We start from the raw sequence: 23,252 nt of genomic DNA, 5'->3' as shown, positions 1-23,252 counted from the left end.
AGGGCTGCATATTTCGTATACAGTTTATAGTGGTATCACAACACAGGTTATAACTCATTATTAAGTCTGTTAAAAAAATCGTCAGTCCATATGAGAATTCTTGCTGTGAAATTTTTATGCTGTTTAAGCTAACAAGATTCGAATCTCCGAGAGATTTGAGGTCCGCCTATGGTACCTGATAGACGACACCTTTGGGTTTCATAGTGATAGTATTTTATTTATATATCATGCGAGGTTAGGAAGAAAGTTCGCGCCTCAATCAATGCGATTAGTTGTGTGATAATGCTGTCTGTTTCCGCGTTTGACTCATACCAATCGTACGTATATCGTCTCCTTCCTTCCCTCGCCTCATGAAGCTCGTCCATCCTATCGGCCAACTTTTTGCCTGCAGCCCGAAAAAGAGAATCAGGATTCTGCAAGTTTTTCATACCGCTTATTTTGCGAAGATTGTCCATAAAAATCATCTCGCACGGTGGACGAAATTCAGGCGCTATTTTGCTTAAGTCGACGAGCCTCGCGACATCCTCACCTCTAGTCGAATGTGTACGCAAAAATCTTGTGCAGCAGTTCGAGTGGTAAATCGGTTATACGAGTTGTCACTTTTACAAAGTGTTATTTAAATAGAAGTTTCTCGGTATTTATACACTGGTCAAAACAATTAGGGGAGCAAGCAAGAAATCCCAAAACCAAAGTTGGAAAATCAAAAGTAGCAATGTATGTTGATGAAGTGAGTATGTCCTCAACCAGTACAATTCATCTGTGATGAATCATCAGCATGAGGAGCTCTCTAGTGATACCATAAGGCACGTGGGAGAATTTGTGATATGAGGAGCAATCACGAGGTCACTTGGGAACACCGGTTGTTTGGTGCTGGCAGACTGTAAGTGCAGGTGGGATTCAGTTGAGTAGTGTTGAATAGGAACGACGGCAGAACAACACGATTTAGGGGAATCTAGCGCATGGAGAGCCATTGGGAGGATGGAAACAGGGCAAACACAACGTGAGGTGGCTGCAGCCCTTGGTGTGTCACGCAGTGTCATTTCCAGGTTGTGGACACGATTTCAACAGACAGGTACAGTACGAAGGAGGCCTGGGCAAGGTCGCCCACAACAAGGTCAACAACAGTTAGGGAAGACCGGTACTTAGCATTGTCGGCTCGCAGGAATAGGCAGCAAACTGCAACTGACTTGCAACGCGGCCTCGTTTTGGCAACAGGACGAAGAGTCTCGGGCCAAACTGTACGAAATCGCCTGCGGGAAAGCGGTCTTTATGCAAGAAGACCAATGGTGTGTGTCCCTCTGAATGCCCAACAACGTAGGGCCCGCAGACAGTGGGCTGTGGAACATCGTGAGTGGGGACATGGAGAGTGGAGTACAGTTCTCTTCTCGGATGAGTCGCGTTTCAGTCTCCAGTCAGATAATCGACGCATTCTCGTCTGGAGGGAACGTGGGACTCGCAATTATCTCGCACATGTGCGCGAAGTGTCTCAGTATGGTGGCGGTGGCTTAATGGTATGGGCAGGGATCAGTGTTGGTTGACGTACCCCCCTGCACATTATCCGGAACGGTACTTTGACAGCCTTACGGTACCGGGATGAGATCCTCAGGCCTCATGTTGTCCCAATGGCTGCAGATATCGGTGGTCGTTTCATTTTTGTGGACGATAATGCCCGACCTCACCGAGCACGTCTGCTTGACGCCATGCTACGGGATGAGGGTATCGAACGAATGGTATGGCCAGCGTCCTCCCCAGACTTGAATCCCATTGAACACGTGTGGGACACACTCGGAAGGCGGCGTTGACCGAGCAACAATGCGTCTTCCGAGTGTGTCCCACACGTGTTCAATGGGATTCAAGTCTGGGGAGGACGCTGGCCATACCATTCGTTCGATACCCTCATCCCGTAGCATGGCGTCAAGCAGACGTGCTCGGTGAGGTCGGGCATTATCGTCCACAAAAATGAAACGACCACCGATATCTGCAGCCATTGGGACAACATGAGGCCTGAGGATCTCATCCCGGTACCGTAAGGCTGTCAAAGTACCGTTCCGGATAATGTGCAGGGGGGTACGTCAACCAACACTGATCCCTGCCCATACCATTAAGCCACCGCCACCATACTGAGACACTTCGCGCACATGTGCGAGATAATTGCGAGTCCCACGTTCCCTCCAGACGAGAATGCGTCGATTATCTGACTGGAGACTGAAACGCGACTCATCCGAGAAGAGAACTGTACTCCACTCTCCATGTCCCCACTCACGATGTTCCACAGCCCACTGTCTGCGGGCCCTACGTTGTTGGGCATTCAGAGGGACACACACCATTGGTCTTAACAATTGGAAATGGCCCTTCTGGAGGAATGGGTGAATATCCCGCAGGCTGTCGTTGATAACCTTATTGGTTCCATGCAAAACAGATGTGCAGCTGTCATAGCAATTCATGGCGACCACACGCCTTATTAGAGGTATGGATCTGTTGCGTATCTGTCCATTTCTGTTGTCTTATCACCGTGCTGTTCTTCTGATTTTGTGCAGTACCTTGCAGAAATCACCCCTAGAACTCTGTTGTGCTAATGACTCAATAGACATGTATTGTACTGGTTGAGCACACACTCACCTAATCAAAATACATTGCTACTTTTGACTTACCTACTTTGGTTTTGGGATTTCTTGCTTGCTCCCCTAATTTTTTTGACGGGAAAAATACAAAACGCACAATCAACTCAAAATTCAATAAGATTCTATTTACTAGAAAAAAAAAACACTTTTAAACTTACGATAATTGATAGAATGTAACTTAAAAGACAATAGTTATAATTATAATATTTTTTCTGCTGTGGTATTTATATATATAAATTTTCTCGGAAAAAATTACAAAATTCAATTCAAATACAAATTTATACAAATTCAATATGTTTGAAAAACGACTTGAACCACCTTCAAAATAAAATAATTGTAGCTATTACGATAAAATTTTCAGCTGTGTTATTTATACAGAATTTCTGGAGACAACAAGTAACATCTAATCACATCAAAACTTAATCTGATCGAAATTACTATGAAAAGAAAAATCACTTGATACACTTTTTTAAACTTAAAATAATAAAATAGTATGTAGCTTTAAAATAAATTAAATACTTAACTTTTAACACTGCAACAACACATCCGTACTCTTCAAAACACCCTCACGATACTGACTGATCTGTAATACAAAAACCTTTTAAGTAACCTAAGCGCGGATGAAAACATCCGAAACAGTAAGTCAATCAGAGGACACCCATTTCGTCGTAACCAACAACACGCTAGATACAAGTCTGCGTAATAACTTGTTGCGTAAACATTGCGCAATAGTTTATCTTACGAGCCATCGCAATGTTGCGTAATTTAACTCGAAAGAAATTATGACACTCGTACCAAGTATGAGGTGAAAAAACACAGATTTGCAATAGTATAAAATCAATAAAAACATCGTCAAAATAAGTTTTTCCACTGTGGTTAAATTAATAAAAACAATAGGCCTCGTACCAAGTACTACTTTGAACTCCCAAATTATATATATGTACTTGTAAAAAAATTAGAAAAACCCACAGGTGTCTGTCAAGTAGACCGGAAGTAGACCGGAAGTAAACTGGAAGTAGACCGGAAGTAAATTTGTGGGTGTACGTGGATGGGCGTCGGTGGGTGTGGCTGTGCGTGGGTGGGTGTGGGTGTGTGTGGGTGTGAGTGTGCGTGGGTGGGTGTGGGTGGGTGTAGGTGGGTGTAGGTGTTACGTACTTTAACTCGAAAGAAATTATGACACTCGTACGAAATACGAGATGAAAAATCACAGAGTTGCAATAGTATAAAATCGACAAAAACATCGTCAAAATAGGTTTATCATTGTGCTTAAATTAATGAAAATAATAGGCCTCGTACCAAGTACGGCTTAGAGCGTACCCGATTACACTACTACGGTTTTTAAACATATACGCCTACATTATCTGGCCAAGGAACAAGAAAAGGCATTTTATGGCAAATTGTTTAGCCTATTATTGCATAAAATTTAAAACGAATCTCCGGGATCAGACTACAAATTTCCTAAAACCATGCCAAAAACGAGTGGATGCACGAGGACAACATTTCCAGCATCCTCCGTGACAATTAACGTGCTTATTTTGAATGTAATTGTAACTATAATTCTGAGAACTTGAAGTTATTTCGAAGCTAGCGGTTTCCATAGCGGAGATATGGAACGCGATTTGACAGGAGTTGGCGTCCGGGCTGCCGCCAAGCGTGCCGCCGTCAGGCGCACAAACGGGAAAGAAAGACCCTACATCCCATTTCTTTACACGTTCCAGAGTTCATATGCGATTCGCAGCATACGGTAATTATGTACAAGTTCAAAACATCCACTACTGCGAGGAAAGAACTTTATCAAGCGTTACGCTGTACTGATAAATGTAAATCAAATATTGGCCCCCACTTTCAATGGTCATAATGGCGGCGCCACAATTGCAATTTTCCAAAGATTGTTTTAAGTCCATATTATACACAAATAGACTAATTGGGACTGGGCCTACAGTTTATTGTGGGATCAGAACCACCACCTGTGTCCAGCAATGATCGAACCTGGGTCCTCTTCATTACAACAGCAGTAGACCCTAAATTGTAACTTGAATCACGAATAAAACTATATATGTTCCAGTAAATACCTCATTCTGAGTTGGCAACACTGTCATTCATTCTTGATAAAACTATAATGTCGTCTATCGTTTCCAAAATTATTTTATTTTAATTTTATGTGCATGTATCTGAGAGCAATAACTTTGTTATACTAAACCAAGAATATTATTTCGCCGCTGATCACGTGATGGTACTTTCGAGTTTGTTTTACCCGTAAACCGTATCTGTCTTCTACACACACAAATAACAAGTATTTACTTTCTTTCTATTGTACATATGTATTATAAATTAACACGGAAGCGTTAAGATTAAGAACGCTGTATCAATGTCAATATTTTTAATGTTGTTGATTTCAATTTGTTTCTTTGTTTGATAGGAAGTTTGATTCTAAAATTTCGTGCTAAAGAAACACAACTGAGTTTGTATCTGGTTATTTAAATTGAAATAATACCTTGCGATGTTAGTCTGTGCTCTTTTAAATTCTTGCAACCTAAGATACGTAATATTATGGAAACACATTGGAACGCCGAGGACTTGAAATTCAATTCTTAAATTGCATAAAAGTGTGCTCATCCTTCTCGTAACGTATGTTGTTAATATTCAGTGTGATGTACACTCGCCTCAATTAGTACTCCGGCAGTTTGTTTCTTTATACAGCATCTTATACAGCATATAATATCTTATTTGGAGAAGATACAATTCAATCTACAAATGTTTCAATATACGCTGTATGAAACACAACTTATTACTAACTTCGTTGACCCAGGACAGTTGCAAAGCGCAGTGTCTCTCCCAACAAGTATATGAGTAAAAAGATACATTAAAGAAAACAGTTTTACATATTTTTTCACCTCCTGCTTTACTTACTACAACATAATATGTTCAACTCTACATGACTTTAACTACTGGTTATAATGTATTACACTAATTGCGCATAAACTGACACTTATTTTGTTCTACATGTATATATAGTACATCTCAATGAAATGACATTTAAATTTTGCAACCTAAATATAATGGTTTCAGGATCAAAAGTTCATTCTAAGGAAAAGTTTGCTTTTGCACTCTTGTGATGTTCTACTTGAGGAATCTAACGTCGGTGCTTTCATCTTCTACACCTTCCACAAGGTGTAAACCCATTCTTCCCAGTTCTCTATGTTCCCTGACGTATAAAGGAAGCAGCCTCGTCACTGTTCTTAGATGATTATTTTGGTTGCCTGGCGTTGGTGTTGTCGAAAGTGCAAGAAGAAATACAGTGTTGCAAACTGTCCACAAGATTGTAGGATAAAAATTTCTCCATTATAATGTTCCCCGAAGCATTCACTTATCTGTCGAAGCATCATATGTCTAGAACGGATATAGGAACCAGGAATTCTACCCACAGCCCTCATAGGGTAGAATACCATGAAGGAACCTTCCATATTCAGTCGTCTTGTCACTGCTGATTAGGTGATCTGTCTTTGCCTGCCTTGGGTGTCGTATAGAAAGTACAAGAACGGAAGACAAATGAAACTGTATACAATTATATCAAAACAAACCATTTTTGCTGAGGATGAATTTCTTCGTTAACCTGATGTCTGGTTAAGTTTCTGACAGATTATTTCCAGCATTTTATGCCTTAGAAGGATGGAGAACAAGTATTTCTAACCCTAGCCTCAATAGGGTACAATACAACGATGGTTAGCCTTTCACATCCACTCGACGCTGGTGATGGTATTGTTTCTGCCTGTCGTTGAAACCGCAATTCTACTTATAGCCTCAAGATGGTAGGGTGCAGGGAAGGAAGACAACTGCATACAATGATAGAACATTAGGCATTTTCTTCTGAGGAAACGTTTCTTCACTTTATAAACGACAGGAACTAAACAGTTTGCGAACTCATGACAGTTCCTTCTCAGGAAACATTGAACTTCTTCTTGGTTTGCTCTTCGTGAGACATTCATTCTACACATCTTCAACACTGATAATAAGCATTAGTCAAAGCAATCTGTTTCGGGTTTAAGAGTAACACTCCCCTCAGCCCTCTTAGGGTAGATTACATCGAAGCAGTTGTGCTTTCTCATTCAACATCCTCTCATCTCGCTGTTGGTGTTAACGCCTCGCCGAATTATATTTCTCTCCTGCCATTGGTTCTTGTGTTGGTTCACGCCTACAAATCTTGCATCTTTCCTACTGTCCTATTGGCATCAACTCAAATTTACTAGATTTACCAGCATTTTATGCCTTGATAGGATGGAGAATAAGTATTTCTAACCCTAGCCTCAATAGGGTACAATACAACGATGGTTAGCCTTTCACATCCACTCGACGCTGGTGATGGTATTGTTTCTGCCTGTCGTTGAAACCGCAATTCTACTTATAGCCTCAAGATGGTAGGGTGCAGGGAAGGAAGACAACTGCATACAATGATAGAACATTAGGCATTTTCTTCTGAGGAAACGTTTCTTCACTTTATAAACGACAGGAACTAAACAGTTTGCGAACTCATGACAGTTCCTTCTGAGGAAACATTGAACTTCTTCTTGGTTTGCTCTTCGTGAGACATTCATTCTACACATCTTCAACACTGACAATAAGCATTAGTCAAAGCAATCTGTTTCGGGTTTAAGAGTAACACTCCCCTCAGCCCTCTTAGGGTAGATTACATCGAAGCAGTTGTGCTTTCTCATTCAACATCCTCTCATCTCGCTGTTGGTGTTAACGCCTCGCCGAATTATATTTCTCTCCTGCCATTGGTTCTTGTGTTGGTTCACGCCTACAAATCTTGCATCTTTCCTACTGTCCTATTGGCATCAACTCAAATTTACTAGATTTACCATCATTTTATGCCTTGATAGGATGGAGAACAAGTATTTCTAACCCTAGCCTCAATATGGTACAATACAACGATGGTTAGCCGTTCACATCCACTCGACGCTGGTGATGGTATTGTTTCTGCCTGTCGTTGAAACCGCAATTCTACTTATAGCCTCAAGATGGTAGGGTGCAGGGAAGGAAGACAACTGCATACAATGATAGAACATTAGGCATTTTCTTCTGAGGAAACGTTTCTTCACTTTATAAACGACAGGAACTAAACAGTTTGCGAACTCATGACAGTTCCTTCTCAGGAAACATTGAACTTCTTCTTGGTTTGCTCTTCGTGAGACATTCATTCTACACATCTTCAACACTGACAATAAGCATTAGTCAAAGCAATCTGTTTCGGGTTTAAGAGTAACACTCCCCTCAGCCCTCTTAGGGTAGGTTACATCGAAGCAGTTGTGCTTTCTCATTCAACATCCTCTCATCTCGCTGTTGGTGTTAACGCCTCGCCGAATTATATTTCTCTCCTGCCATTGGTTCTTGTGTTGGTTCACGCCTACAAATCTTGCATCTTTCCTACTGTCCTATTGGCATCAACTCAAATTTACTAGATTTACCAGCATTTTATGCCTTGATAGGATGGAGAATAAGTATTTCTAACCCTAGCCTCAATAGGGTACAATACAACGATGGTTAGCCTTTCACATCCACTCGACGCTGGTGATGGTATTGTTTCTGCCTGTCGTTGAAACCGCAATTCTACTTATAGCCTCAAGATGGTAGGGTGCAGGGAAGGAAGACAACTGCATACAATGATAGAACATTAGGCATTTTCTTCTGAGGAAACGTTTCTTCACTTTATAAACGACAGGAACTAAACAGTTTGCGAACTCATGACAGTTCCTTCTCAGGAAACATTGAACTTCTTCTTGGTTTGCTCTTCGTGAGACATTCATTCTACACATCTTCAACACTGACAATAAGCATTAGTCAAAGCAATCTGTTTCGGGTTTAAGAGTAACACTCCCCTCAGCCCTCTTAGGGTAGGTTACATCGAAGCAGTTGTGCTTTCTCATTCAACATCCTCTCATCTCGCTGTTGGTGTTAACGCCTCGCCGAATTATATTTCTCTCCTGCCATTGGTTCTTGTGTTGGTTCACGCCTACAAATCTTGCATCTTTCCTACTGTCCTATTGGCATCAACTCAAATTTACTAGATTTACCATCATTTTATGCCTTGATAGGATGGAGAACAAGTATTTCTAACCCTAGCCTCAATATGGTACAATACAACGATGGTTAGCCGTTCACATCCACTCGACGCTGGTGATGGTATTGTTTCTGCCTGTCGTTGAAACCGCAATTCTACTTATAGCCTCAAGATGGTAGGGTGCAGGGAAGGAAGATAAGTGCATACAATGATAGAACATTAGACATTTTCTTCTGAGGAAACGTTTCTTCACTTTATAAACGACAGGAACTAAACAGTTTGCGAACTCATGACAGTTCCTTCTGAGGAAACATTGAACTTCTTCTTGGTTTGCTCTTCGTGAGACATTCATTCTACACATCTTCAACACTGACAATAAGCATTAGTCAAAGCAATCTGTTTCGGGTTTAAGAGTAACACTCCCCTCAGCCCTCTTAGGGTAGATTACATCGAAGCAGTTGTGCTTTCTCATTCAACATCCTCTCATTTCGCTGTTGGTGTTAACGCCTCGCCGAATTATATTTCTCTCCTGCCATTGGTTCTTGTGTTGGTTCACGCCTACAAATCTTGCATCTTTCCTACTGTCCTATTGGCATCAACTCAAATTTACTAGATTTACCAGCATTTTATGCCTTGATAGGATGGTGAACAAGTATTTCTAACCCTAGCCTCAATAGGGTACAATACAACGATGGTTAGCCGTTCACATCCACTCGACGCTGGTGATGGTATTGTTTCTGCCTGTCGTTGAAACCGCAATTCTACTTATAGCCTCAAGATGGTAGGGTGCAGGGAAGGAAGACAACTGCATACAATGATAGAACATTAGACATTTTCTTCTGAGGAAACGTTTCTTCACTTTATAAACGACAGGAACTAAACAGTTTGCGAACTCATGACAGTTCCTTCTGAGGAAACATTGAACTTCTTCTTGGTTTGCTCTTCGTGAGACATTCATTCTACACATCTTCAACACTGACAATAAGCATTAGTCAAAGCAATCTGTTTCGGGTTTAAGAGTAACACTCCCCTCAGTCCTCTTAGGGTAGATTACATCGAAGCAGTTGTGCTTTCTCATTCAACATCCTCTCATCTCGCTGTTGGTGTTAACGCCTCGCCGAATTATATTTCTCTCCTGCCATTGGTTCTTGTGTTGGTTCACGCCTACAAATCTTGCATCTTTCCTACTGTTCTATTGGCATCAACTCAAATTTACTATATGTCCTACTTGTCTTGATGAAACACTGAGATGTCTATTAGCTTTTCAGAGCTGGACGTCACTATTTGCACTCATAACTCCGGCACAGTAAATTTTGCTGTATATACACCGGTATATATTTTTGAAAGCAAGGAGGTAGGCCGATTTTAACTGGAGGAGCTGCAGGCTGCCCAGCAGCACCTGCGCAGACACTGCGCCAAAGCTTGAGCGTCCCTTTGGTTTCTTAACATTTCTTCTGAGCTTTGCTCCTGCCACAATTTCCCGGTTTCTGTGTTAGAACAATCAGGAGACGGTACGGCGGTGCTGTACCAAATTATTGTCTGGAGAACAGAATGGCTCTCAAGCGTGTGCGCACTCTCGAGAACCATCCTGGTCTCGTTACCTCGTGTTGTGTTTCCTGCCCAACGCTGTAAAGAGGAATGACTTTCTTTTAGCATAGAATGGCACCTGTTCCATATTGATTTAAATTCAACTTTTTATCTCTCCCTGCCAGTGACATTGGGTGACATTTACATATGAATGTGAGACATGGAATGAACTTTTACTACTACTACTTCAAATAATAATAATAATAATAATAATAATAATTATTATTATTATTATTATTATTATTATGTGGTTTCTTTAGAAGAAGGGGAAGAATAGTTATGCACTTTGCAAAGAGAAATCGTGCCCTCAGTGAGTGGCAACACTGCTCTCTACTTGTTTATCAATAAAACTATCAACTAACGCCAAGGGTAGCGTGAGTTTCGTCTCATACAAGCGAAAGAGCTTCTTCGCTTCTGTTAGAGAATTCTTTTAATATTCTTTGTTATTTAGCGTCGTTTTTCTTCCACTTTTGGCTAATCTCGACGAGATGATGTGCTGAAATTGATGAAGGGACACTCACTAAGAACACTCAAACCCCGAGATTTGAACCCGGGACCCCTGGGGTTTTAGCCCGCTTAGCTAACCATTCCAGCACGGATGTCGGCGTGTGCGTATTAGAGATGAAACACCCGATGAAGGTATCCATCAAAGGCCGATTTGTAGTGAATGTCTACGGATCAACATGGAACCACATCGTATTTGAGACTACATAGCTGAAGACCAGATCGTCTATACTCGAACTGCTATATTCATTGTAATTTTCTGTTGATTGCCAGCGTTGCAGACGAACACAAGGTTTTCAATGGGTAATTAATCAGGATCGAATTGATAGTGGACGTAATGACCAAGCTGACTGTTACTCCACACATATGGATCAAATTTTCTCGCCTTAAGTAACGTGTCATTCGTTCGATCTTGGAAAGAAATGTTATGGATGTATCTGTTTGTTGTATCAAAAGGATTTCAAGGCACATGACTCAACATAGTGAAATACTGCAAAGTGCACACCTAGAATTCTTGAGTATAAAAATCTTCTTACAAAAGCAACATTTTCATATTACTTCATGTGTACTACAACTGTGCATGTAAATAAGACACACCTGTGTATTGTCATAGTGTTTAGTGTCCGTGTATAGTAGGAGGAAGGGCAAAAGGTTTTTCTATGCAGGTCACACACTACATTATACACTCAGTGCTCCAAGGGGGAATACGACATCCCACAGTAAAGAAAATTTGCATAAAGCATCCCCAGCTGGTATGTATATTTTAAATACGTCTCTCCCGCCTGCCTCAGTCTCCATATGAACCTTAAAAGAATCCTCCCTCTCCCATAACGTTAGGCTCTACAAAAGAAGAAATTCCACTTCGGCCATTGTATACACTTACGTTAGAGATAAGGTGCTATGTTCGGATTTTATAAGTGTCAGGTCGGGTCACGTGAAATCAATAGTTTGCCCTGGTGTACAGTCTTAGAAAAAATACCTGGGGCACGGGACGTAGAATTTCGTAACGTCTTAAAGCCTGTTGTTTATGCAACCCAAATAACAAAATCTTCGCTTAAGTTTGCCTGGTGATTCTGACTTCTCGGGAAGGATTGAGCTTTGATAGCATGAGTCACATGACTCGTGCCCCAGCCACAACAAACAGCTGGGTGCTACGATGCCTCCAGAAGAAAATTTCAGGAACTGGTTTCTTGACAAGAGCTACTTGTAAGGAAATACTATTCTATCAAGTGATATTAGAGTCATTGTCAAGAAGGTTCGCTGAAATGATGGTTCTCATCACAGACCACATGCCACAGGTTAATTGTTTAAGTCCAGTTCATGCACTGGACCTACAGATTAAAATGGGATTCGAACCAAATGCCTCTCTGTTTGGTATTGAATTCGGAAGCCTTTCATTACATGGCGAAGACGTTACTACTACGACATCAGAGAGGCAATGGAACCCCTTGAGAAAGAGATAAGCGAAAATTGCTACGTGACAAACCATATTTGCCCGTAAATTTTAAAAATAAGACAATATTTTGTACTGACAGTTTCGAACCGTGGGAGAGGCATATATTTTTTTGTACCATCGTCCATTTCACGAGTTTATAATTCTTCCTCACCGACACGAGTAACGCGAGTGGTAGAAGAAAAGCGAAGTAAAATAACTGAAACAGAAATAAAAGGAAAAAGCGAAATAAATTTTATTCATAATATTCTGCAGTCACTTGAGTTGTATTCACGGGATGCTATCTTTAAAGAAAGCCGTGGTCTCTTCCTTGTCTTTTTCGCTTTCTTTGTGCTCTTGCTTCCCCCGTCACGATTGGTCTAAAACTAATTAATGCGACGTTAATTAAACAATCCAAACAACGAAACAATGCACAATCAACTGCACAAAACAACATTCCAAATGTTTTCGAATCGGAAAACAATTGAGATGCTGTAAAATGACTTAAGATGCAGTAATAAAGTGGGAATTCGGTACCGTATAGAATTAAATCGGTAGAGATGTTCGATTTGATTGGATGTTTGTTATTTAGATTTGCTATTCTTTCACTTTTGGCAAATAGCGACGATGAAGAAGAGTGATGCTATGATGAAATTGATGAAGGGACACTTACCAAGGACACCCACGCCCAAGTCGAGATTCTAACCAGGGACCCATGGCATCGTAGCGCGCTGTGCTAACCACTCCTCCATGGAGTGGACATTATAGCATATTTTGTGTGCTCAATTGGGATCAATCAATGGAATGAATAGGCATATTATATGATTAATAAATTCATATCATAATACCACGTCATATTATTCGGCACGAAGTAACATCAGAGACATTCAATCTTGCATTTTTGCCTTTCAACTAATTCTTTGAATTCAGGTTAATCACAACAATAAGATAAATTATGAAGAAAATGATAGTGAAGGTGGGATATTGACAGTTATTACGAATTACCTGACAGAAACAACATTAAGCAGGCTCGGTGGTCAAGCTCATTAAGTGATTGACATTCGATATCGTCGCCAAAGTTCCCGGGTTTGAGTACCGTCCTTGTCGGGGGTGTTTGACTATTTCGTCATCAATTTCATGTAATGGTCACTCGTCCTTATCGTCGCGATCATCGAACAGGGAATTAAAATTATAAAAATAAATACGATGGAAGAGTACTTATTTCATCTCTCACGAAATCTCCTACAAAACCGGAATATATAAAATACATGTATATTCATTCACATACATTTTCGATTTCTATATTTAACTAATCGAGACCGAGAACGGGAGAGCAATTTTCAATTCGACAAACCGAGAGGCGGAGAAACTGTCAAGTCTCGTTTCTTCTTGGCACCTCCGTAATCGAGTTGTTCTGTTTGTCATTGGCTTTGTATTGGCAATTATTGTCATTATTCTTCCCCTGCAGGTAAACCATAACGATGAATTATGATGAAATGAAGCAGATAAAAGGGCAAGAACAAGAAAGTCATGCCTGTTCTGGACTCCAACCCAGAACCTTATGTAACGAGATTTGAAATTCTGGAGAAGGCGTCCGTGTTTCGCTTGGTTTTCTCTTTCCTCTACTTCTCTTATATTATCATACATGTATAATAAAAATGGATCTGATACGATATGTTGCGATTCATAATTGTGCTGGTTAGATGCTACAGATGTGAACTCCAACCTGCAATATATCATTTCCTTTTGTTTCGTATCTGGTTGAACATGAAATTTTCTTACACTGTGACAATTTCTTTCTTAGTTTTGGTTTGGTGCACAGATATGCTAATCTGGACTCGACCTTCAGTTTAAAGTGGGATACTAACCACTATGTGCATCCATCGTGTATCAAACCCGGGATCCACTGATTACAAGGCGACGACGTTATCACTACGCCATCGAGGAGGCCCCATGACAAAATGTTATTCACTCGATCTATACCATAATTTATTTCAGCATTTACATTTTCGTTTTCTTCTTCTTTTTTCCTTTTGTTAACTACTCTTATACAACTCTTTTTGCGTCTTCGAATTTCTTCTTGTTTCAGGAAAAAATAATACATGCAGGCTGGATAAAAATCCCCCGTTCAAATAGATAAAACGTTCACTTTCGAGAACTAATTTACATGTTTATCACTAACGTAACCATTAGAAAACTATTGAAATGTTAACTGATATAACTGCAGATGAAACAATACTTACAGCCACTAACGAAATATCTATTCTTGTGTAGCCTCACAGACAACAAGTATCTGGTGAGTCATTCACTCTTGCTGACTACGGGCGAAGGTCACTGAACTAAAGGGTGGTGGCAAGCAAGCAGGCTTCTGCTCTACCAAAGACGAGGTCACGTGTTCCAGTTATCAATGGCGTACGAAATAAGGAGGAACATAGCTATCAGACTTATGTTTTGGTCCCGTCATTGCACGTAGAACACTTTATCGTCGTGGCCTTGAAGTTCCCTCAGGGCACTCCTACGTAAAGGCTTCTCAGCTAGAAGGATATCTTCCCCATTTCGTATTCTTTTTCATTTCAGAACCCGTGCTGTATCGTCGACTTAATCCAATCTATCCGATGTAGGTTTTAGGTTCTGTTTCTGTTCGGTTATTTCACGTTGTCTTCCTGCTTATGTTATTCGCGACGAAGGCTCTGGATTCGATAATCTGGACAATAACGGGATTGTGTTGGTTGCTTGATTTGGTGTCTTAAGTCCACTTTATGTCCTGTTAGGCTAATCGTGAATGGACCTACAGTTTAAAGGGGGATCCGAACCACTATGTTCCTCCACCGAGTATCGAACCCGGGATCCCTTAATTACAAGGCGCCCACGATCCCACTGCGCCATCGGGGATTGTGTTCGAAACAAATGAATCAAATTTGAGTGATATGATATGCAACCATTGTAAGACTATTGAAAGAAAAGCTATGGGAACCTGCCAGTTTTTCTACTGCAGACAGGAAACCATAAACATGGAAGAGAAGCTTATATTCTATGAAACCTGACGCTATGTGCTCGAATACTGGCTGAATATAATCCATAGAGGCATAGCAAAAATTAAACAACCTCTTATATGATACATATAGGTTTAAAAAGGTCGAAATACAAAGATTGTGTGCGCCTCACTGATGGCGTAGTGGTAAGGCCTTGTAATCAAGGGGTCTCGGGTACGATACCAGGTGATCGCACATAGTGGTTCGGATCCCACTTTAAACTGTATGCAGTTCAGATTAGTCTATCTGTGCCGGTGACTCAGTCGGTAACGCGTCTGACTACCATGCTATAGGCCCCGGGTTCGATCCCCGGCCGGTTCAAGCCCGGGAACTTTTCTAAAGTTGGAAGCGGCCCCGGCGCCCACCCAGCGTCGAATGACATGGGTACCTGGGGGAAACCCTGGGGGTAAAGGCGGTCAGGGGCGTGATGCTGATCACATCAATCCCACTCACGAACGAATCAAGAAAGTGTGGGGCGGCGTGATGCTGATCACATCACCCCCAGTCACGAACGAATCAAGAAAGTGTGGGGCGTTACCCCCACACCCCCTATACGCCTTCATGGCGTAGCGCTAAGCACAGGTGAGAACTTTACCTTTTTTTTTTTTTTTTTTTTTTTGCATAAAGTGGACTTACAACAAAATTTAAAATTGCGATAAAGATTATGATAAGGTATTAAAGAATTGGGTCAAACACATTTGTTTATTGTTTACCAATGACATTGTTAACTAATATTCTTAATTTCAGTTTCAAGATGAAATCGGCTACGAAATAAAAGGAGTGGGTTCATATTTCTGTTACGAAATTCCACTTTTGTAGTAGACCTGTGCCACGCTGAGATGTGACATAATAAACAAAACTGAGACACTTTCAAAGTATTAAATTGCTATCTACGTATTTGGGAACAATCTTTCAATATATTACTTTTTTTGGACGCGTCAAATCATAGTATTTAATTCCTGTTTTAGCAGCTTTAAGAAACCTGATTTTTTTTGGGGGGGGGTTACAAATGCCCTTTCTGCTCCCGTCAAGTTACGCCTATGACAAACAGGAATTCAAAGTAAAAGACTGTCCCGACCAAATCTGGAGACACGTCTGATAGATTTACAATTGGGAAAATCATAATTAAGCGTGTAGTTGAAAACAACCTATTTTCATATATTGCATGCAGCTCTACTTTTTCTGCAATGTGGATCAAGAACTGGGGACGTGGAGAAGCACAACATTCCACGTAACCAATAGTCACGTGACCCTCTTTGCTTTCCTGTCATGTTGACCTTCGCGTGGAACACATTTCTCGGTGTTAAGACAGGCAAAATCACCCGATCATCGAAGGGTGCAATATGTGTTGCCTACCCTCCTGCATTACTTGCTCCTATTAAAGCCTTATGGGGAAGAACTTTTTTCCATGACTGTACAGTCACTGACACTGCCGGACACATTGTCTTTCAATGGAATCGTTACAAGCCGGCAGTGTCCGTGACGTACAACTTACGTCTGTTTACAACTTTCAAGTAAGCCTTCCGTGTCCTGCGGGTCCTTTTAGAAGTGTTGGAAAATGCTTCTAACAGTGCACTTGACTGTACACAATACTTCTCATGTGTGTGAACAATAACTTGCAATGTAACAAATATTTAATGTCATTGTTGAGGTATGAAGCTAACACTTGAAAGCATTGTTTTCAGATTGATGTTGTTCGTATATTAGGGGGACGTAATTATACAGTTGTTTGAAATCAGCGTCAAAACATTTTATATATCCTAACCGATCGTCAGGGATAGTCCCGACGTGCTATGCATTAGCGATGGACGATATAGAGAAATTTTATATCGTGATATATCGTCAAGAAAATATTGTCACGGACGATACGATACTATCTTTTCTCTATTTCGTGATATCGGTGATGTATCGTTTCCACGATATAAGTATATCGCCAAAATATCGTGACAATAGATAGTCTAGTTGATATCGCCTAGGAGACAGTTTTTCAATATCGCGATATATAGTTTGAACGATATATCGCCCAGCGCTACTAAGCATATAACAGCATCTGGGGTGATTGTATGTAAGATTAATGCAATGACTCTAAGCCAGTGGTTCTTAAACGATTTTCTTGTTGTACCTCTTAGTCGTAACTAAATGTCTAATGTAGGTTTCCTCCGAATGGTGGGTGGGGCGTTTTTGGTATGTTGGAGAGGTGTATCTGCAATGGAGCAAAATGGCTTTCGGGCTGTATGTGGAAAGATGGTAAACAAATAATCCTCCGTTGGGTGTTCCTACGTTTACAATCTTTTAAAAATGTGAAACACATACATGCTAAGAAGTAGAAAGCGAACTTTAATTTTCATAAGTTCTTTTAGAGTTATTGAAAAAAGCAAAGTACAGAAGTAAGTTTGCAAACAAACTGTCAAGCACAATTTTGGAGTTTTTATTGTAAATCCTCAGAGTTTCTAGTGAGAAGAATGTGCCTGCATAGCCTGACACAGTATCTTGGTGTCTGGTATTGGTGTCGAACTAGTATTTTGTTTCAAAATATACGAAACAAAGATAAGCGTGTTAGTGACAAAATCAGCCTAATTTTCCTGCTGAGTGTTGAAGCTATGAAATCTGAAACAATGAAGTTTGCACTACACACCAGCAGCAAAAATGTTGTCTCGTGGATTTTCTCGGCATTCCTCATCCGAGCTGAGCGCGTACTCCCTTCAAGTTATTTGAATCTCGGACTGGGCATGGGTAGGTAATCTTTGTAAGTTCCCTTCATTAATATCTTCATATCGTCATTCAACCTCATCAGCCAAAAGAGACAGAAAAGCGAAGTAAAATTAAACAAATCATGAAATCGTTGCCTTTCAATCAAGTGATCCCGAGTTCGATACCCAGTGGAGCCATATAGTGGTTCGCATCCCACTTTAGACAGTATGTCCAATACCCGTGAGCCATTCTGTGCATAAAGTGGACTTATAAAGAAACTCAACAGCAATATTTATGGATCTCTATGTGAGAAAGAAAACTAGAAAAAAGATACGGTTTACAAATCATTTTCATCCCCCTTATAAATAGATTTGACAGCATACTGTCAAAATCGATCAAGTATTAACAGAGATATGAGCAGTTTTGTGATCGAGTGGCCGCCATCTCTAATGACGTCATTCAGGGAAAATGTACCAGGTGGCGGATGTCCACCCAAGTCAAAAATACTTCTTAAGACACCTACTAAGCATTAGTGAAATAAGAAATCTATGTACTCAAACGTTCCTACAGAACGATAGCCAGGTCCTTTCTGTGTTATGGATGAGACAAAATCCTAGAATCTAGCAGCTAATTCTAGAATCCTTTCATCGGAGAACGTAGAACCTCTGTGTTCCTGGCCACATCAAACGTTGGATCTGCACCAAGAGCTATTCGATTTCTTGCAGCTTCATCCTTAGACTTCATATCTTCCGGAGGCCAACTGCATTTTCAAATTTTCTTATATCATTTCGTACTATTTCTTTAACAAGCAATGAATAAGATTATGTTGAACTCATTGGAAAAATAGTACTCTTCACTTCACTCATCGGAAAGTATGCTGAATCTAACATAGTATTTTCAAATTGAAGAAGGTAATTGGGGGGGGGGGGGGTCCGGACCACCTGGACCCACCCCCTGGATACGCCCTTGCGAAGTAAAATGAAGCAAATCCGTCAATCCATCATCGAATCTCTCAACTCGGATTGGCTTTGTGCTTTGTTCGCGATTGTCCCGAATGTTTCAACGTTGGAAACTTAGAAGTGTAGGAATCCCCCTAATGTTGGGACTGGCCGAAACTACCCTGTGTGTGTTTATGTGTGGAGGAGAGTTGAGTGGGTGTGTTGATTGATTTATTTGCTTTATTTTACTTCTCTTTTGTGCCACTTTTGGCTAATTTGCAAGGATGAGTGATGATATGATGAAATTGATGAATGGACACTCACAAACACCTATCCCCAGACTGGAATTCGAACCCAGAACACCTGGCGTCGTAGAGCGATGTGCTAACCACTCCACCACGGGGGCCGACTTATGTATGTATATATGTATTTATGTATATGTATGTATACACAAACACGCACCTACATCTTCTCAACTTCCGAGAACGCAACCTCTTTAATTCCAATCGAAAAGCGAGCACATGGTCACCACTGGAGCAGGCACTCATAATCGTGCCAAGAGGAGCGGGTGTTTCAGTGAGTTGAGGAATGAGGATGTACTTAGACTTATTGACTACAGGAAAAGTGTATCTGGCACTTACACCTCGTTCCCCTGGCCTTCATACCCGAGCATCGCTGGGCTGAAGGTGGTGTAGTAGCAGCCTGCCGACGCTTGATAGTATGCTTCTGAAGCCAACTGGAAAGCAAAACATAAGTTCTTAAGCAAGTATTCACAATTATACACAATTATTATATATATATGTAATTAAAATAGTAGAATATAATACATTTTAAGGTAACTTCTAAGAGTAAGCGAAAGGGAACGATGCTAAGAACAGCGTAGTTCCTACCATTACCGCTAACTAACATGGGCTAAAGTGGCAACTAGATTTTCCATATCGTGATATCACCGACACGATGTACGTTGCCAAAATATCGTGACGGTATATTGTCTAGTTGATATCGCCTGGACGATAGTTTCTCAATATCGCGATATATTGTCTGGACGATATATCGCCCAACGCTAGTTAAAGAGGAAACTCTCCAACCCATTTCTACATTCCAAAATATACTTGCCTTATTTGTACTTCAGAGCAGCCAATCTGGCTAACTCTTTTCGTATGGGCGTGGTAATTTAACTTACTACGGATACTCCTAATGATGTTCCCTTGGTTACCGCAAAGAGGGGCAAGCAGAGTCGTCAATGCCTAGAGAACAATTGAACCTCTGTCCCGGGAATCTCTGGAGCAAGGGAACGAAAACAAATCTGTGCGCAAGTAGTGACTCGAGAGGGCTCCACCAATGAGCGCCTAAGGGGGAAGGGCGGGGGAAACAAGGCTGCAGCTACTGCTCGCTTTCTCCCCTTCTCAACCATTATGCGTGGCGTTGCTCCGCAGATTCCCGGGGCAGAAAATAACAAAATGAACAAATGCATGGCTAAATAATGTTATCTTTTAGAAAGGCACAGTCTTACCCGGGTACACAGATTGTTGTCAAGTTCCTCCACGTTGGGAATAGAGGGTACGGCATTCAAAATGCACGTCACTGGCACCTGACGGACATTCACGGGGCGCATTAGAGCTATCCTTCGGTCTTGTTCTTCTATGCTTTCGATTATCCTCAAGAGATACAAACGTGTACATTGTTCAATCGTCTGAAGCGTTGCCCTCGAACTGCTGACAGCGTTGATCATGTTGGTCTGAACAGCTCCATACAGACGGAATGTGTGTCTAACGATTAATACTTTGTTTTGGCTTGTCAGTTGCTTGTTGCGGTTAATGAGCAGCAGATCGTGTTCTAGCCCATCCAGGAACTCACTCACCTTTGTAAGATAATCGCACACCTGAGCCTGTCGTAATGAAAATTGAAAGTAGTGGGAGTTATTTATTTATTTATTTATACATTTATTTATTTATGCTGCGCACAACAGGCAACTGCCCTTTTACAGTGTACGCGTACAATAAATTACTTGCATTTGGTGTTTAATATATACATAAAAAATTACACATTTTCAAACATAGAAAAGTACCAGGGACGTAGTTAGGGGGACACGCGGGGGCACTGGCCCCGGCAAACGTCCACGTGGCCCCGGGAAACTGTTCTGTATTTGCTGAAAATTTAACTTTGATGACAAATATTGCAAAATAATTCTTCAGTAAATTTTGCTTGCAGTTTTTAACATTTCTTCAATTTTCAGTAGCACGAACCCAAGAAAGGCATTTCTTTCCTATTTCCTTGTTTCTTGCTTGTTGAACACAAACAGATGTATTGGGCTAGAATGCAGTTAATGGTTTTGTAGTCCCCCCCCCCCCACCCGGTCAGGGAAGTCTGAGACCTATTGAAAATGCACTTTTCCTCCCTGCTGCACACCAGATCCAGGATTCCCCCAAAACCCGCACTATCTCTTCATCTGGGCCTGCACTGGCAAACAGGAAAATTTAGCTACGGGTGGCTAGAACTTTCTGGGTTAATTATTTTATGGTTCAGAAAAGATATCCCCATGCGCTTCAAAGTCCAAGAACAGAATTCTATTGCTTGTCCCTTTTTCGGCGTGGGAATGAATGACATAGCGGTTCTTCTCACATGCAGTCAACCCCAAGACTACTAGTCTTGAGTCAACCCTCCTGCTAATGACCTGCCCTGCAAAGGAGGGGAAAAGCCACTTTATGAAAATTCGGAGAAACATCGGAGCGGTCGGTTCATCTGTTGATTTGGTGGACAGTTGATATATGTCAGTTTGAAGCAGTGGCGCAGGAACGGGGGGGTACAGGGGTACATTGTACCCCCTCAAATTTTTGAAGGGGGGTACTGTACCCCCTAAATCCGAAAATCCCGTTGTACCCCCTGTACCCCCCTTAGATAATTTGACAGACGCAATTGGTGCTACTGTTAAAGGAACATATTTTCAATTCGCTCAATAAAAAAGGTTTAGGTATATTGTTTATAACTTACAAGCATTATCTAATTTATCTTACTTAGCTACCACAGAAATTCAAACCATTGTAAACTTATTCTACTACACTGTGCTTGCTACTATGTAGTTAGTTCATTGACCTGTGTTCTTGGAAACCTCTTTAAGGAGATGAAAATGTTGTAAATTTCTGTGAAACAGTTTACTCTCAGAAAATCACGCTCCAGATGAATGCTCCTTTGCGTAAGGTGGGGGGGTTACACTTTTCTAAAGAAATGGTCGCGTCGATTCAAAGATAATATAAAAATCTTCATCAGAAGAGTATATGACTGACCTTTTCTTTTGAATTTTTCAAATGGAATTTTCCGAAACGAAATACTTACACAAATGAGACGAGACATTGGGGGGTACAATGTATTCCTGTACTTTATAACTTTGTAAGAGGGAAAACTATACTTAAACCTATATATTAAGAGATTTTTGAATATAGAGATGATACTGAGACAAGAAAAGTCTGTGTTTCCTCTCAAATTTCGAAACGAGACTGAAATAAATCTCTGCGAAATCAAAGCGAGGCCATACTTGATGTCCGAGATGATCTCGTTCGAAACTCTGGTATCATATTTGAAGAAATTGGTAAAAATAAATTTAAATTACTGTGTGTCTTATCAGACATACCAAGCGTTTAAATTTATTGACTTATTTATTTTTCAAAATGTCCTGTATTTTGTTTACTGTAATTGCAAAGTTAATGCGTTAGTAATAATTGCGAGCCTCTGCTGCCCGGTTTAGTATTTATAATATAATTCCGTGTTTCGACGGTTCACAGCATCGAAACAAGATATAAAGCAGAAAAACGTTATTAAGAAAAGTTTTGCTTTAATGACATATACGTTGTGAAACTTTGAGTGGTGACGCAATGTACGTGTTGCTTATACTAAACATTTCGTGGGTTAGGACGGGATATCTCGCCTTGTAATTGAAGGGTCCAACATGCACCGAGCTTTGAATTCCACTTTAAACTGCATATTCAGTCCCGATTAGCCCATGAAGTGGATATAAAGTACATAGAATAAGTTTTAACAACTTCTGAGTGGACACCGAAACACAAACAAGAACGAGAAGTACCTCAGCACACCGGAGGGCCTCCCCGATGGCGCAGTGGTAGCGTCGTCGAATTGTAATCAAGGGGTTCCGGGTTCGATACCTGGTGGAGGCATGTGGCACAGTGGTTCGTATCCCGATTAGCCTAACTGTGCATAAAATGGACTTAATACACCAACTTAAACAAACTCAAACTCACCACACAGGAGACGAGATGAGGCTGTGACAATTCTCCTCTCGTCTCATCTCGATGTTATTCCTAGGTCAAATGAAAGGTTCCCCTTTCCTAGACATTAGAACAGGGTGCAATTTGTGACAACTTACTTTTACATAAG

At 40.9% G+C, this 23,252-nt stretch overlaps 1 protein-coding gene across 1 annotated transcript; it reads right to left on the bottom strand.

The window, feature by feature from the left end:
• Positions 1-10,045: 10,045 nt before the first annotated feature.
• Positions 10,046-20,745, bottom strand: LOC145977686 (uncharacterized). The gene is made up of 3 exons (XM_083109901.1): positions 20,377-20,745; positions 19,505-19,599; positions 10,046-10,305 (listed from the first exon to the last, which is right to left on the bottom strand). The coding sequence occupies exons 1-3, from the start codon at positions 20,593-20,595 to the stop codon at positions 10,212-10,214; spliced, it is 408 nt and encodes a 135-aa protein (XP_082966027.1). The 5' UTR covers positions 20,596-20,745; the 3' UTR covers positions 10,046-10,211.
• Between the last annotated feature and the right edge of the window lie 2,507 nt (positions 20,746-23,252).

Source organism: Lepisma saccharinum, chromosome 23 (assembly GCF_977018435.1).
Source record: "Lepisma saccharinum chromosome 23, izLepSacc3.1, whole genome shotgun sequence".
NCBI classification, from domain to species: domain Eukaryota; kingdom Metazoa; phylum Arthropoda; class Insecta; order Zygentoma; family Lepismatidae; genus Lepisma; species Lepisma saccharinum.
Note: the sequence above shows the minus strand (reverse complement) of the source record. Positions and strands in the feature narration are given on the sequence as shown.